This window comes from Elephas maximus, chromosome 16 (assembly GCF_024166365.1).
Source record: "Elephas maximus indicus isolate mEleMax1 chromosome 16, mEleMax1 primary haplotype, whole genome shotgun sequence".
NCBI lineage: Eukaryota > Metazoa > Chordata > Mammalia > Proboscidea > Elephantidae > Elephas > Elephas maximus.
In genome coordinates this window covers 70,046,252-70,063,610 of record NC_064834.1, presented here as the reverse complement: position 1 = coordinate 70,063,610, position 17,359 = coordinate 70,046,252, and the positions used below count along the sequence as shown (strand labels likewise).

At 52.6% G+C, this 17,359-nt stretch overlaps 1 protein-coding gene across 2 annotated transcripts in view; it reads right to left on the bottom strand.

Annotated features, from left to right (window-relative positions):
• Positions 1-17,359, bottom strand: part of GRK5 (G protein-coupled receptor kinase 5) — a 237,159-nt gene that overhangs the window by 8,228 nt on the left and 211,572 nt on the right. For both annotated transcript variants that reach the window (XM_049855869.1, XM_049855868.1), the window contains exons 7-13: positions 17,288-17,351; positions 16,072-16,212; positions 13,764-13,954; positions 10,033-10,070; positions 8,255-8,344; positions 6,332-6,540; positions 2,529-2,666 (exon numbers count right to left, since the gene is read on the bottom strand). In XM_049855869.1, coding sequence (XP_049711826.1) covers positions 2,529-2,666; positions 6,332-6,540; positions 8,255-8,344; positions 10,033-10,070; positions 13,764-13,954; positions 16,072-16,212; positions 17,288-17,351 — 871 coding nt within the window. The remainder of the gene's footprint in view (positions 1-2,528; positions 2,667-6,331; positions 6,541-8,254; positions 8,345-10,032; positions 10,071-13,763; positions 13,955-16,071; positions 16,213-17,287; positions 17,352-17,359) is intronic.

The window sequence follows — 17,359 nt, the reverse complement described above, 5'->3', positions numbered from 1 at the left end:
TAGGGGAGCAGAGGGGACACCAGCCTGAGGTTGTTCTCTCCTGAGAACCTGAGCTTCCCTCTCTCAGATCGCCAAGAGCACTGAGAACTTGAGGTGTCTGCACTTCCTGCCCAGTGCTTGTCCCCTTCTATCACCCCACAGGTCACCCCACGCCTTCCCTACAGGCTATGGCAAGATGTCGGCCAAGCAGGGAGACAGCACCCCTCCTAAACTCACACTCCTCAGTACTTCCAGGGGCCCCTACCCCCTGTCAGATATTATTACCCTGAAGTCTGTCTAAGGAGCTATAGTGGTACAATGGTTAAGGGTTCTGCTGCTAACTGAAAGGTTGGCAGTTTGAACCCACCCACTGGCTCCACGGGGGCCCCGGTAATACAATAGTTAAAAGTTCAGGCTGCTAACCAAAAGGTTGGCAGTTCGAATCCACCAGCTGTTCCTTGGAAACCCTAAGGGGCAGTTCTACTCTGTCCCATAGGGATGCTATGAGTCGGGATCGATTCGATGGCAAGGGGTTTGTTTTTTTTGGTTTAGCGGCTTCACAGCAGAAAGACCTGGCAGTCAGCTTCCACAAAGATGACAGCCCAGGAAACCCTATGGGGCAGTTCTACTCTTCACATGGGGTTGCTATGAGTCAAAAACCGACTCGATGGCACCTAAGAACAACAACAAAGCCCATCTAACCAGAAAGGGGGCAATGTTTCCAAAGTCAGTCGTGTGTAATGAGGAGTTACACTATTGCTGGGAGGATGGCAGTAGGGGCAAACCCTGTAGCTCACAGGGGCTTCGTGCTCAATGCCTGCAGCTTCCCATCTCAGTGCTCAGGAACAAGGGCCCATGGGCCACAGGGGGCGCTGAGGAGCTGGGAAAAGGACACTGGCCGATTTTTGAGTCTGCTCTGCGCCCACCACACTGAGCCTGGCTTTGAGAAGGGCTCTTCTACCTTGTCCTCTTCATGCCCCAGAGTGCACAGGGTCACACCTGGGGTGGCCGCCTGTCCAGGTGTGCCTGGGATGCGGGACATTTGGTTAGCAGCCGAGCATTTTAACCGCTGTGCTACCAGGGCTCCTTTAACACAGTGGTTCTCAGCCCTGGCCGCATGTTAGTGTCACCTGCCTTTTAGAAATCCTGATGCCCAAGCCTGCCCCAGGTCAATTACATCAGAATCTCTGGGGACCGAGCCCAACGTGCAGCCAGAGACCAGATCCTGTAATTCTATTCTCCCCACCATCTGCTGAAGTTTACCAAAAGGCTAAGTTTGTAGCATTCCAAGACTTTATATTCTCAATGGTCCCTTCCTTCTCCCACGAAGCATTCTCTGGTGGCCCCCACAGCACTGATGCTGGAACTGGCCAGATGGGGTTAGAGGTATGGTTGCCTGGACACAATTCAGCACCCAGCAGGGCCTGTGGCTTCCCAAACCTGCTGCTGCCCTCCTGCCCTGCCCCAGATGACAGGAGACTCTCACCTACAGGGAGCGCCAGAGTTCCAAGGATTGGTAAATGGTTACCAACCTGTTCTGAGGGAGAGGAATGAGAAAACCCTCATTTGTAGCGTTTGCCAATTCCTGTGGTATAAATACTTCCACCATGGTTGCTTTCAAGACACCCACGTGAAGTTACTGAACGGGAGTTAGGAACAGGTGTGCACAAGCACTTCTTACAAGGGGAAGCAAGCTGGCTTCAGGACACGTCATCTCTTGTGGCCTCCCAGGTCCAGTTCATCCCCTCCCCCCCCAGTCAGGGGCTGAGTTCTCCATCTGTGGGAGCTTTGAAGGAGCAGAGGCACAAGCTGACCTTCCTGGGGACTGACTTCTTGAATTTGCACAGTGTAGCCCCGGGAACACAGTCCCTCTTACAAGGGCTCTTGGGGTAAAGACCGTGCATGTGAGTTCACCCTGTTCTCTCCTGGTCTGGCTCCTTCGAACCTGTAGCCCAGCCGAGCCCGAGCCACTTCAGGGAATTGTCAACAGCAACTGGGCCTTAACCGGACTCCCACCTCACATGCTGACTCGGGGCCCCGGGGAAGATGTCTCTCTGTAATGTGAGTGCTGGGGGCTGAGCCAGCTTGTTCATCACTGGGTCCGTTGTGCCTGGCCAGAACCTAGCATATACAGTAAGTGCTTAATGTACACTGGTTAGACTGAACCGAAAGTGATGGTCCTTAAGGCTCTTGAAAGCACCTCACAATCTGTTCTCATTTCACCCTTAAAGGTCCTGGACGGTTGGGAAAGTGGGTACCATTAGTCCCACTGGCAGGTGAGGAAACTGAGGCTCAGAAAGGAAGGGTTTGCCCAGGTTCCCCAGGCCTGGACAAGCACCCAAGTCTCTAGGTAACCAGTGTGGGGCTCCCAGGTCCACCACCCCACCGGTACTACCTGGCATGAAAGTCATTTGCAATGTCTGGCAGGGAGTGGTGGCCACAGGCACTCTGGTCCTCATGAAGACAACAGATACCAAACACCCTCAAGTTAGCTGATGGATGGACGGACAGCCCTGGGAAGAGACCTACTAGGGAGGGAGGCTACTCACATCTGGAACGAAGGGAGGGTCCAACATGCCAGCTTCTAAGCGCTTGAAATTCATGTTCCTGAAGAAGGGGTGTCTCTTGACTTCTGCGGCCCCCTCCTCCTGGCAGCCCAGCCTCTGCTTTGCATCTTTGGTGAGCAGCTATGGTCAAGATAGAGGCCGTGAGGCCTGGGGCCTTTCCTCCCGCCACAGGGCTCAGGTGGCCTTGGAGCACCTGTGGTCATCTCCCTTTCACGTGTGTCCGTCCCTGAGCCCTCCCAGACGTCCCTCCTCTGCCCACAGCAGTGTCTGCACGACCCCCAGGTGCCAACCAACGGTCACTGCTGGACCCTGCTGAGGCCTCACCTTCCAAGGTTGCCTTCCGTGCCCTTCTGTGTGTCTGTGGTCAACCACTCACAGTATGGTCAGACATCTCTATTCCCCAGAGAGCAGTCATCTTGTCTGTTTCTCCCTACTACTAGACACCAGGGCCCGGCACATAGTGGGCACCTCATTTATGGAATGTGTGGATGGAAAAGTGTTGCCTCTTCTGCTACAGGTATGTAACAGAGGCAGGGACTGGGTCTGTCGGTCCCTCTCATTCACTGACTCAACTAGCAAGTACACTGTAGACTAGAACCTACTAGTGAAGGAGCCCTGGTGGCACAAAGGTTAAGTGCTTGGCTCCTAACCGAAAGGTTGTTGGTTCAAACCCATCCAGTGGCTCCACATGGATAAGATGTGGCAATCCGCTCCTGTAAAGATTGCAGCCTAGAAAACCCTACGGGAAACTTCTATTCTGTCACATGGGCTTACCACAAGTCAAAATTGACTTGATGGCACCCAACAACAACAACAATAACCTACTGGTGCTAACACTGTGCCGATGAGGGGTTGCCCCCACAGAGCTGTTGGAGCTGAGGGGAGCTGTCACACACAGGGGCCCAGTCCCATCAAAGCCCCCCAGACATGGTGCCAACAATCAGAGGAACACGGTTGGCACCAGCTTCATGGGGAAGGGGCATCTGAGTAGTCTTGCCAAATAGGCTTTCTGAAGGTGGGAGATGGAGCAGGTGCTGGGGTGCAGGGGCTGGCCAGACAGCTGATACAATAGGGCCGTGGAGGTGGGCTGGTGGCAGCGCCGGGCTGCCATCAGCTCCTGCCAGGCAGGAGTGTCGCTGGTGTCCGGCCTCTGCTTGTTTCAAGAGAAGCCAGGAAATGCAGGTTTTTAAGTAAAATCTCCCAGTTTTTAAAAGTTACCATTAACTCCTCCAGTCACCTCTTTTTAAAACACTGAGAGGGCAGGAGATGACATCCACCAAGGTGCTGCCTCTTTGCAAAGTTGGCATCAGGTACACAGGTAAGTGGTACCCACACCAGAAGCAGGAGGGAGATAGTACAAGCTGGGGGGGCGGGAGGAGGGGCAGGCAGGGACAGACAGGGACAGCTGAGATGGACTGAGAGGGCTGGAGGGCAAGGGGGAGAGAGCTGGGTAGGGCTGGAAAGCTCAGTGGCGGGATCCAGCCAGGGGCTCAAGGAAGGTGGGGCTGGGGGTCTGGGCCTGGGGACTGGACCCAGGGGGACAAAGCAATGATGTGTGTGAATTTCCAAACCCCAGGGACAAGAGGCAGGGTCCTATGACTGCCAAGATGGAAGGAGGGGCAAGCCTGAGGGCCAGAGACTGGTTTCCGTGTTGTTTGTTTTTTTTAGTGGAGCGGCCTTCTTAGGCAGAGAGGCCTGAAGCTGCCACCCCTGAGTCAGCCCAGAGCCTGAGAAATAGCCCTGTGGCCCTGGGCCTCCTTTATACAAGACATCTGTCCTGAGCTGGCACCAGAGAACTGGAGGGGCAAGCAGGCCAGGCTACTGGACCAGAGAGACTGTGGTTAAGGGTACAGAGGAGGCCCAAGACCAGGATTCCAGGACCCCAGGGTCATTTGTAAGAGAAGACAGAGCAAGGCTGGAGGCCTCCAGCATTTGGGCACAAATAGCTTCCATCGGAGAAATGTGACAGGGACATGGGTTTGAGGTTTGGCATCCATGGGCCCAGGAGTGCCTGGAGCAGCAGACTCGGCTGCCGCCTTCCCTAAGTGACCACCAGGGGGCGGCAGAAGGCCAGCAGTGACTTATCCTGGCTGCAGCAGTGGATCCCAGCCCCAAAGCCAGGACCCAAGGGGAGAGGGCTAGGGGGCGCCTTCTCAGCCTACCTGTCTCAGCAAGCCCCAAGTACCATTGGGGTCTCTCAAAACCTGCTTCTCTGCATTCCTGACCCTGACCTGGGGGTATCTGGTGATGCTCTATGACTGTCTATCACTTGTCCAATGTGGCCACACAGATGCCTCTTCAGTGGATATGACACAACCCAGTGCTTGCTCAGCTCCCTGGCTTTCAAAACATCCTAGACCTCATCTTCCCATTTATCTGACCTTTACTGCATGGCTCTTCCTGTCCCCAACTCCAGTTCTGCCTGAGGCCACTGTCTGGGTTTCTTTGAGTGCCTGGCCGCATGGCTGCCCAGAGAGCTTGTGGCTCGGTTATGTGTTTACCTCCCTCTCTCAGCCTCTCTCACACATGTAAATGACATATCCGTGCTTGCTTTTCGCTTGGAAGGGGTCGGATGGCAAATCTAGCCCCAAACCCTTCTTCCCACAGCTCTGCGCCCTGAGAACGAAGGTGGGAGGAGGAAGTGGCTGAGCACAGAGTAAATGGCTACAGAAGATGGGTCTCCTGGTGTGGGGGTTGGGGGAACTAGCAAGATGGTTCCTGGGCCCTAGCAATGCAGCCTGGGGGTTTCTGGAAGAAGCAGCTTTGCTACTTAAATCAACTCCTGGGGCTGGTTTTTCTGAAACTCCAGCCTGGATGGTTTATGTACATGATGAATTCATTCAAGGCTTCTGTAAATGCAGACAGGTCGGGGGAAGAGAGCCCCTCCCCAGGTCCAGCCTGCCCCCTTACCCCCACCTGCTGCTCCAGGTGCAGCCAGCCAGAGGCTGGCAGGTCCTTCCTGTCTGCATGTGGCCCCCGGTGGAGGGCAGCTGTCTGCAGGCGAGTGCCAGACACAGGGGAGAAGGGCCCCACAGTGGCCTGGGTGGGGACACGGTAGCCTGAGAGCCAGGCAGAAATGGGGAGTGGTCCTCTTCCCACAAAACCACGGCCCTGCTTCTGAAAGGCAGAGCCCATGGGCTGGCCCCCAAGTGGGGCCACCTGGGTAAAATGATGGCAGTAGTCCAGGGGTGATCCCCATTCCCAGCTCCAACACTCTCAATGGCTCCTGTCACTCCCTCTGCTATCTGGCTTCCCAAGCCCCCATTCGGGCTGGTCTGCCCAGCCGTGTGCCCTGCCCGTGGCCGGGTCAAATCTCATAATCCACTGACAGCATCGTCCAGAGCTTAGTGGATGGAAACTTCGTTGTAAGAAGTTGTAAGACACTCAAAGACTGGCAGTCCCTGGCCCCAAGCCAGAGCCCTCGGATCCAGAGATGGAGGGTCCAGAGGCCCAAGGTCAAGGGCAGGGGTCTGCCCCAAGTCCCCTTGGTGTCTGGGGGACCAGCTTGGATCACCTCTTCTCTCCCTACCTTGACTGCCTCAACCAAGCTTGCTGGACGGGAGGGCATTTCACATTGTCTATCTTAGCCCCTTGGTGTACAGGGCCTCCCTGACTCCCACCCTGTCCCAGGCTTTCTTCTGGAAGCCCTTGATAACCAGCCTGTCCACAGCACAAGCACCTGCTCCTCTGGCTTGGTGAGCTCACCACCTACGCCAAGGGTGCCCTGAGCCCACTTCTTGGCTGGATGCCCAGCCTCAGGGCAGGGTCTGGCTCACCAGGCTCACCATCTTGCAGATGGACTTGGCCTCCTCGGAGAACTTGTGGGAATAGGCTTCCTCGGTCTCCAGGACTCGGCGGTCCACCTCCTCCCGCTTCACCTTCTCCTTGCGGCCACGGAAGGGTGACTGGCCCTCAATCATCTCGTAGATGAGGCAGCCCAGGCCCCAGTAGTCAGGGCTCAGGCCGTACCTCTGGTTGTTCAGGACCTCTGGAGCTGGAGCAGAGCAGAGACACGAGGGAGAGATGAGAGACAGCTGGAGGCAGGACAGAGCCTGTGCACAAGGGCCAGGGCTGATCCTCATAGCTAGGTCGCTCTTCCTCCTGCTAACTCCTCCCCACCGATTACTATAAATGCCGCCTCCTCCAGAGAGCCGACCCCGATTGCTCTCCTGTGTGCCCCCAAAGGACCCTGTTGACTTCAGCTTCAGAGCCCTGACCACGGTGGGTGGGAATGGCCTACTCCCGGAAATGAGCCGCCTCATCCACATCGTGTCCCCAGTAACAGGAATGGCCCCTGGCACACGGTAGGTGCTGCACGTGTATTTGCTTCAGCGAATGAAGGTGTATCCACCCAAATTAAAGCAGATAACTTCAAACATATCTGGAATTCAAACAGCCTTTAAATTTTTTTTTTTTTTTAAATATGGCTTCTGCAACCCCCCTCACTCTGATAAAATGAATTATAGATTCACCACAAAAGTATACAAAAGATAGGTTCCCATCATTGGGCAGGACACATACATCTGGAGGCAAGCACAGCCACATGTGCTGGTTTGCACACAGCCGAAGCTGTGAAGACAGATGCATTCACACTCGTGTGCAAAAGGGAACAGACGCAAACACAGGTAGATGCTCACACATCATGTGGACATGGTGGTGCAGTGGTTAAGAGCTTGGCTGCTAACCAAAAGGTCAGCAGTTCAAATCCACCAGCTGCTACTCAGAACCCCTGTGGGGCAGTCCTACTCTGTCCTGCAGGGTCGCTGTGAGTTGGAATCGACTCAACGCCGATGGGTTTGGTTTAGTTTTTTTGGTATGTATCTGTCTACCTCTCTCTCTATGAATCTATGTACCTATGTGGGTATCTGTTATCTATCCATCTACCTACCTATTTATCCATCCCTCCATCCCTCCCTCTATCCCTCCTTCCATCCATGCATCCATCCACCTATCATCTATCTGTCAGCACTCATGTGGGCATATTCACACTCACATACACACAACCCAAGTTGCCAAACGTCATGAAACCGGAGAAGGGCCTTCTAGCACCAGAGACTAGGTAGAGGACCCTGCTCAGCTGCATCAGTGCGGGCCTGGCCCAGGGCAGCAACGAGAGCTCTCCAGGTCCCCTTTCCCCTGGGCAAGTGGGGTGTGTGAGGTGTGCAGGAGGAAGCCCGGTGCTGCCCCCACTTATAAGGGGGCTCTGGTGGACAGGACTTGGGCTGCGGGTCGCCTCCCTGCAGCGCCAGGACAATGGTCTTGGGCAGGCTGGGGGATGGTGGGGGCAGAAGCCCAAGGCTGATGCCTTCTTAGCATTAGGCTGGGTGACACAGCCAACAATTCACTCTCCTCTCTGAGCCCATTCCTGGGGCCTTCCTCCCCACAGGGGCTCCTGAAGGAGCTGCCGCCCAGCTCGCCAGGCCACTGCTCCCATGCGGTCCTCCCGAGCACCAGTGCGTCCAGACTTGTCCCGTGACCTGGAGCAGGGCCTGGCTTTGAGACGCAGGTGGGCTGGGGGCTGCAGAGAGCTCAGTCTAGTCCATCCACACCCTGGGTCCCCTTCACTCCACCCGCCCCGGCTACGGCCTCCCACCAAGCAGCCCTTAGGGAGACCATGACTCTAATTCCAGTGGGTGTCACACAATGGGTGAGGGGAGTGGGCTCGGGAGGCTCGGTGTGTGAATGTGCGGGCCCCTACTGGCACTTACCCATGTAGCCGACGGTGCCCACCCGGCCACGGATCAGGTCTCCCTCGGGGATCTTCACGGCCAGGCCCAGGTCCGAGATTCGAATGTGGCCTGAGGGGAGCAGGGTAAGGTCCCTGGGACCATCCTGGGGATGCTTGGCCCTCTCAGGGCAGTGCCACAGACTTGCTGTGTAACCCTGGGAGAAGCCAGGCATTTGGCTTCTCTGAACCTCGGGGTTTTCATCTGGCCAGTGGAGACTGTGATGCTAATCTGCCATCTCAGGGTGACTGCAAAACCTTCAGGGGCCCAGGTGTTAAAGGATGTGGGCAAGTCATTACTTTTTAGGAGTGAAACATAAAGGCCCAGAAGGATGCTGGGACTTGGCTGGACATTGGCCGACCTGCCTCATAAAATGCCCTAATGGGCTTCCTGGAAGGCTGAGGTCACAAAGTTGATGTCTGGCCTGATTCTGGGATTGCTTCATGGGAAAAATGCGAGATCCTCATAACATTTTGCAACAATTTGCTTCAGGGGAAAAATTATAAAGCCATTCGGGCAGCAGCTCCCTGCCCTTTCTTGCTAGTCTTTGGAAGTTGTTTGTTTCTTCCCTTTGGAAGCAAGAAGGGAAATGTCTGGGCTGGGCCTGGAGGGGCCTGGGGGATGGAACTGGAGCTTACAGTCTGGGACTGACCCTGGAAGGCAGAGATGTCACCTCTGACCCTTTTGCTCCCTGCCTGTGGGTGCCAGGGCACCCACTAGCCCAGACCTCAGTAAGGCCCCAGTCCAGCAACCCCCCCTGGGCTGGAACTGTCTGGATTTCACAGCTCAGCGGGTCCCTGACAGAGGCAAGAAAGGGGAGGATGAGATGGGGACGTGAGTGGTGGGCACGGCTCTGAGACCAGCAGGGAACAAGGCCCCGTGTGGGCTTGGGGCTCGCCCAGAGATGGATGGCAGGCCCTGCGCCTCTGCCCGCTCCTCTACATGGGAAATATCACACACAAACCTCTCTCAGGTCACCAATGATCTGCCTCCCTCTTTCCCTCTGCCCTCTACTTGGGGCTGCCTGGTGTCTGGGACATTGGTGGGGAGGAGACCTGGCCAATGATGCAGCTGGGGACCCTTGTAGGCTGGCTACTCTGAGCCTCAGCCTTGCCATCTTTAAAATGGGCACAGTGATAGCAGCTCCACGCTCTCGAGGAGCATGAAGATCTAGTGAGATAAAAGATGAGAACTATTTCCCAGGCTGAGAGGCTAGAGTTGTGAGGGGTTCCTGTGGTTGCTGTTATCCACACCAGCCCCTACCCCCTTCAAGAGAAAAGAACAATGATGACGCACGAATACCAATGCCTAACACTTCTGTAGTTGGCCACCACTGAAAAAACAATTTCCCTCAAATTTTCTTGTAAGGACCTCATCACCATTTTCCACCCTCTGAAGCAGGCAGGGAAGGGCCCATGATTTCCATTTTACAAACAAGGAAGATGAGATGCAGAGAAGCTGCCTCAAAGTGAAGTGATCTGCCCAATATTTCCTCTCTCTAAGCTGAGCCACACTGCCTCTCCACCTGATTGAAGCTCTACCCAGGCCTATTGTCTTCCCCAGGAGACCAGGATTGAGGAAAGGGAATGGGGTCCTCTCCCCCTGCTTGCCTACCCCTCCCATGTCCCACGGCAGTGCTAGCTAAGGCAGTCTCCTCCCCATCCCTGTTAGTCTCTGGGGGCCCTTTGTGCCCTATGGGTTGTGATGCTCGCCTCAGTTACAGAGTAGGAAAAGGGGCTCCCAAGCAGTCCCTGACTTACCGTAATCATCTAACAGGATGTTTTCAGGCTTCAGATCTCTGAAAGGAAAAGATAACAAGCATCTGAGCGTGAGCATTCTGAGCAGCAAGGGCACTGGTGTCTGGGGCGACCATCCTGGGCCAACTAGGCCTGAGTTGCCGGAGGATATTTCCTTCCTACCCCTTGGCTCAGGTTGTCTGTTCTCTGACACTCTCTGGGTCAAGACAGGCTTGAGCTAATGTCTCTCCTTCCAGTAATTTAACAAATTGATGCTGCCGTTTTTCAAAAGCAGCTTCTCAATCCTGGAGAGTAACTGGGAAGGTAAAGGCCAGTCCTGGCCACCAGTCCAAGGTCCCTGGGTGGCACAAGCGGTTTTCAATTGGCTGCCAACATAAAGGTTGATGGTTCAAACCTACCCAGTGGCACCATGGGAGAGAGGCATGGCGATCTGCTTCCATAAAGATTACAGCGAAGGAAACCCTATGGAGCAGTTCTACTCTGTAACACATGGGGTTGCCATGCGTTGGAATTGATTCCACGGCAGTGGGCTTGGCTTTTTGGTTTTGGCAACAGTCCACATGTGGCCAGCCCCCAGGGCTGAGGAAATGTCTGCTTTTTGTGGTGATGGCCCTCTACAGGACTGGAAGACCCTGGCGTTTCAGAATGCTCTGGGATGGACATGGGAATGAAGGAAGAGAAATTACTGAGAACAAAACACCAGCTGTGAAATTGGGGGCAGAGGATTGTAGCGGGAGAGGATGGTAACTCCCAGAAGAAAGGCCGCCTTTGGGATGGGGACCCCAGGAGGTTGGCACAGCCCCCAACTCCAGCTGTAGCCTGGGAGAAAGCGGAGCCAGAGGCATAGCTGTAGGCGTGGGCTGCTTCGTCCTGTACCTGATGTGTCCTCACAAGAAATGGAACCTCTGGGGACCACAGACTTGGGGACATCTAGGTCAACTGGCATAACATGGTTCATAAAGAAAGCGTTCTACATCCTACTTTGGTGAGTGACGTCTGGGGTCTTAAAAGCCTGTGAGCGGCCATCTAAGCTATCTGTTGGTCCCATCCCATCCGGAGCAAAGGAAAATGAAGAAAACCAAAAACACAAGGAAAATATTAGGCCAAAGGACTAAAGGACTACATTAACCACAGCCTCCACCAGCCTGAGCCCAGAAGAACTAGGCAGTATCCATCTACCACCACCAACCTCTCTGACAGGGATTACAATAGAGAGTCCCAGACACAGTGGGAGAGAAACATAGAACAAAATTCAAATTCACAGAAAAACACCAGACTTACTGGTCCAACAGAGACTGGAAGAACCCCTGAAACTATGGCCCCTGGACACCCTGCTAACTCAGAACTGGAGCCACTCCCAAATCCCACTTTTCAGACAGATCAACCAGGCCTAGAAAACAAACAATAACACACACAGGGAACATGCTTCTTAGCTCAATCAAATATACAAGACCAAATGGGTAACTCCTGGCCAAAAGCAAAGACGAGAAGGCAGGAAGGGACAGGAAAACTGGACAAATGGACACTGGGAATCTGGTGGGGGGTGTGGGGGAAGGGAAAGGGAGAGAGTGCTGTCACATTGTGGGGATTGCAACCAATGTCACAAAAAAATATGGGCACAAATTTTTGATTGAGAAACTAATTTGTGCTCTAAACTTTGACCTAAAGCACAATAAAATTAAAAAAGAAAAAAAAAAAAAAAACAAAGAAAGGGAACCTCTCCATTCCCAGTATGGGAGGAGGGTGGGAGGCAGCAGGACTTTGGCTTTACTGGCAAAAGTCTTCTCCTGGGTGGAAGTGCAGCCAGTGGGATAGTGCATGCAGCTCTGAAAGCCATCAGACAAGCCAGTATACAGCGTCTGGATCAATGCTCTAGTTCTCAACCAAGTGGCTCTGTTTATTTAACTGATGGCAGCTGTCCTCATGGGGGGTGGTTAACATACCCTATCCCAGTGTGGGTAGCCTCACAATGTGATAATTGGTGTTTGTGTGTAGTTATTTATTACAAAATACTTTTGTTATTGTTGTTATTTAAACGGCATCCCTTTGATGTGCTAACAATTCCAAATAAGGGCAAGAGCCATCATCTCAACAAGCCAGTGGCCACCCGGTTGGAGGGACAGCTCACCCTTGGGGAGGCCATGGCAAGTGGTTGGGGCTAGGAGGAGGAATCATGGTTTCCTTGCTCCCCAGAAGAAGTGGGTCTGGGACTTTGAGGGCCTTTTAAAGTAAAAAGCAATGAAGTAGAGGATGCTTTTTTCAACCCTTAGGGAAATTTTTCTAGCTTTCTTTTCACTTGAATGAAAATAAAGCAAAAGCATAACTAGGGAGATGGCATGTGTGTGGGGGAAGGGAACGTTATCAAGACCATTCCTTCTTGTTTTCTGAAACCTTCTTGATCTCCTAAAATAATCTCCACCTAGAGCTCTAGAGCAAAGGTCTTCAGGCTGGGGTCTATGGGGCGGCGGAGGGGGGACTTTGCAGCAGGTTCCCAGGTGCTGGCAGTATTAAGAGCATGGATCTCTAGATCTTTAACCCCTCATGCTCTGTCCTGGAGCCCTGTGGGGCTTCCCTCCCCTCTGCCCTTTCTCAATAGCTCTTCTCCCAATTGATAGAAGGAAAACAGCCCCCTCCCAAATATTAGTCCAGTGTCCTGGTCCAGGGTGTCAAACCCCTAAGGCTCCAAAGGGTCAACTAGAAATAGGATCTACTACCAGCTACTGCGATGGCAGCTCATGGAGGAAATTACTTGAACGTTTAGAGCCTTACAGAAAGGAAACTTAAAAAAAATCTTATATAAATCCATCCATCCATCTCCACCACCTGTCTGTCAGTTTGTTGTACTGTGGCGGCTTTTGTGTTGCTATAACAGGGTCACCCGTGGTGCACAGGTTTCAGTAGAGCTTCCAGACTAGGAAGACTAGGAAGGAAGTCCTAGTCACCCGCTTCTGGAAAATCCCGTGGAGCACAGTCCTACCCTGACATTCATGCAGTCACCGGGAGTCGGAGCCGACTCGATGGCAACTGGTTTTGGGTATCTTTAAAAGTGTGGCGTCACCACTCAATTTCAAAGTATCAATAGTTACCACCATTTAAACATACAATGAAATACTTCAAATGTCTACTTAAAATGTGTGAGGAGGACACAGGATTTTTCAAAATTCTTCGAGGGGGCTGTGAGAAAAGTTTGAAGATTCCTATTCAAAGAATCTGGACCCTTGGTCCTGCAAAGTCCAGGCCTCATGAGACTGAGGTAAGTGGGGAGAGAGGGTGGAGGGCCAGAGCAGACAGAGGGCAGTGCAGGGTGTGGCCGAGTTCTAGTCAGATGCCTGCTTGTGCCTGGTGATCTTACTAAGGCTTCCTTGGTTGATTCCACATCACGGCCACCAGCTCCATTGAGCTTCCCCAGTGCTAGGTTGGAGGGGATGGTGGTATTGGCCCTTCCTCATCACCTCTGAGCAGCAGTCAGTTTGGGGAACATCATATCATATTCTTTTCTTCCTCAAACTCTGGAGGCCAGAGAGCACTGGCTGGAGAGTGGCCCATCTCACTTACCTGTGCCCGGGAGCCCTGAGACTCCAAGGTGGGAATCTTCTGTCCAAGGCAGGCACCTTTACCCACAGTGACCAGGCCTTGATTTCTAGGGCGAGGACGACCACCCACTCAAGGGCAAGAAGGGACAGCCTACTCACTCAGAGTCAGATGGGCGAACCAAGTAGATAAGTGCTGCTCACCTGTAGACGGTGTTCTCCCGGTGGAGGTCTTCCAAGCCGCACAGGATCTCTGCCGCGTAAAACAAGGCCCGCTCCTCCTCAAAGCCAGGGTTGCCCATATTGTAGATGTGAAACTTCAGGTCGCCCCCGTTCATGATGGTCAGAACCAAGCACAGCGCATCCTTGGTCTCGTAGGCGTAGGCCAGGTTGACCTGGGAGCACAAAAACAGCACAAAGGTGAGGTTAAGATGACCACCCCTACTTCCTCTTTTCTTCCTTGGGGTCCTTAAAGCAGGGGTAGAGGTGGGTGTGGTGTGGTCGGGGACCCCAGCAGCTTCACACTATTCCCCTGGACCCATCTGGCCTCATGGTGACCCTGCCTGCTGCCCCTCTTGGCTGATGAAGGAGGACACATACCTAGGTGTCATGTATTGAATTATGTCCCCCCAAAAATGTGCCTATCAATTTGGCTGGGCCATGATTCCTGGTATTGAGTGATTTTCCTGTATGTTGTAAATCTTGCCTCTGTGATGTTAATGAGGAAGGATGGGTGGCAGCTGTGTTAGTGAGGCAGGGCTCAGTCTACAAGATTGGATTGTGTCTTCAGGCAATCTCTTGAGATACCAAAGAGAGAAGTAAGCAGAGAGACAGAGAGACCTCATGCCATCAAGAAAGCAGTGCCAGGAGCAGAGCAGGTCCTTTGGACCCAGGGTCCCTGCGCAGAGAAGCTTCTAGTCCAGGGAAAGATAGATTAGAAGGCCAACAGAGAAAAAGAAAGCCTTCCCCTGGAGCTGATGCCCTGAATTTGGAATTTTAGCCTACTTTACTGTGAAGAAATAAATTTTTCTTTGTTAAAGCCATCACTTGTGGTATTTGTTATAGCAGCACTAGATGACTAAGACACTAGGTCCTTCCAAGTCAGTGGTTGCAGGTGAGGCAAAGCAGGTGGGGCACAGGCCAGTACCTGCACTTTCAGTGACTCTAGGAGGCTGATGTCTGAGTTTTTGCACCACAAAAGCATGTGTGTCATCAACCAGTTAAAACCGTACATTGCCTTGTTGGCTGGTCAAGAGAAGCAGGACCCAGATGCCCTCAGGTGGGTGGGGGCTCCTCACTGCAGGGATGAAGGGAAGTGGGCTGGGGAAGGGCCTTCGTTGTATTCGGCTACTGAGATCTTGGGGCTAATTTGTTACTGCAGCCTGGACTAACACAATATATATAAACAAAATGGCACCTCACTAGGACGTTGACACGTCCCCACCATGATGAAAGCAGATTAGAGGGGTCAAGGGAAACCAGAACTCCTTGGCTAGGCCCAGGGCAGGCTTGTTTTATCCACCAAGGAGTTTACAAGGTGGTCCTGGAGAACAGAGGCCTTGGTCTCCTATGCAAAGGGAGCCAGGCACTGGCCAGCTCTGGTGATAGGACAAAGTCAGCCTGAATTAACCACGAAGTGCCTTCCCTTGGAAAGAATGTCCAGTTGGCTTCCTGTAGCATACCCCTCTCATTGGCATTCCATTTCCCTGGGGAATGGGGGCCGCGTATACTGGCTATTATGGATTAAACTGTATACCCTCAAAATATGTGTGGGAATATTAACCTCTATACCTGTGGACATAATCCTCTTTGGAAATAGGGTTTTCTCTGTCATGTAAATTTGATCATGCCTGAGTATAGTAAGTTCTAAGTCTAATCACCCCTAGGCTATAAAAAGGGCAGATTAGACAGAGAGGCCCCCACACATGGGGGGAGAGACGCCGGTAAGGGCTGTCTGCAGGTCAGGGAACCAAGGAACACCATGGACTACTGACAAGGAAGGAATTGACAAGGCAGAGACCCTGATTTGAACTTCCATCCTTCAGAAATGTGAGCAAATAAATTTCTGTTATTTAAAGCCATCCACTTGTATTTGCCTGGAGCAACAGAGGAATAAGGAGAGTCAAGAATAGGAGGAGGAAATGGAATGTGTGGCTAGTTGCCTCGATGAGCTTCCTTTGCTATGAGACCCAAAGAACTGGATGGTGCCCAGCTACCATTACTGAACATTTTGATAAAAAATTCTATAGAAGAATTCATATCAAAAGGGGGACAATACAGACAGAATTTCAAATTCTCACAGACTCCAGACCTTCTGGAGCCATGGAGGCTGACTGAAGCCCCAAGCCTATTGCCCTGAGATAATCTTTAAACCTTAAACTAAAAATATCACTTGTGGTATTTCTGTTGCAGCAGCACTAGGAAACTGAGACACTGGAGGACCACCCCCCTTTCCAAGGGAATGAAGTTCCTTCACCAAAGAGTAGCCTATCACCAGGCCCTGGACACTCACCACAAACTGACTGTTGACCTTCTCTAGGATCTGCTTCTCATTGAGTGCCATGGACTCCCCTTTCCTCTTTTTGATCCTCTTCTTCTCCAAGCGCTTGCAGGCGTACATTTTACCTGTGGCCCGAACCTGGCAGGCACAGACCTGAGGAGCAAGAAAGAAGCCAAGGTCATGGGGGCACTGTGGAGGGCTGTCCAAAGCTCCTCTGAGGCCAGGATGCTGGCTCTCTGGGGATGGGAGCTGACGGGCCCAAAGGTGCTCCCAGCCCATAGGACCTGACCACAGACCATGGCCTTGGATCCACTGCTGCCCTTGCAAGCTGCCCTCAGTACTACCTTCCCCTCCCCTTAGAAGAATCCTAGCTCTGGAAGGTGAGAAACCTTCAAGAACAGGAAGGTTTATTCAACATTCACACAGATGTTCAGATGACAGGCCAAGGTCTAAAGGACTATATCCCTCTCAGAGGCAATTGCATTTTCACTGTCCCAAGCTTTCAGCTAAATGTAGCAATTCCTAACTGGGGGGCTTCAAGCATTAGCTACTAGTAGGAGTGGCTTGTTTTGGGGGTAGAGGTATGGGAGACCCTTGAGAATCCTGCCTTGATAAGTCAGGGGGATGGGAGCCAGAACATTTGGGATCTAGTCTCATTTCTGCCCACTTATCAGCTGTGTGATCTTGAGTGGGTCATGTAACTATCCCGAGCCTCAGCTTTCTTCATCTTTAAAAGAGGAATAAAAAGTCTTGCCTCAGTTGCTGGGAATATCAGAGAGAGTACAATGGAATCTCCAATCCCATGCAACAGTACATGTTAACATCATCATTCAGAAATGTGGTGGCCAAGGCCAGTCAGGCCCTCATGCCCTTGCCTCTCTTCCTGTATACTTCTCCCCTCCAGACTTGAACCCTGCCTAAGGCTGACTCCTGAGAGCACCTCCATCTCCCCTGCCCCACCCCAGACAGCTGAGGGTGGCTCAACACCTCTCCCTTTCCACTTTAGACATAGCTAATTTTCCCAAATGTCTCTGACCCTTGCCCTCTCTTATCACCTCCAGCCCCTCAAATATCCATATTATCTGGGAACATCCGAGGACACCCATGGCTGATCCATTTGCTGGGAAGCCCTGCTTAGAAGAATACTTTTGGCTTATTCAGAAGAGACAAAAAAAGCAACTACTAGACTAAAGGAACTTTCCGTGGAAAAAGGTAAACGTTCACTCACCTCCCCGAAGCCACCTTTTCCTAGCACTCGATACTGCCTAAAAGTGTTTTTGGTCACTGGTTGCCTGGAAAA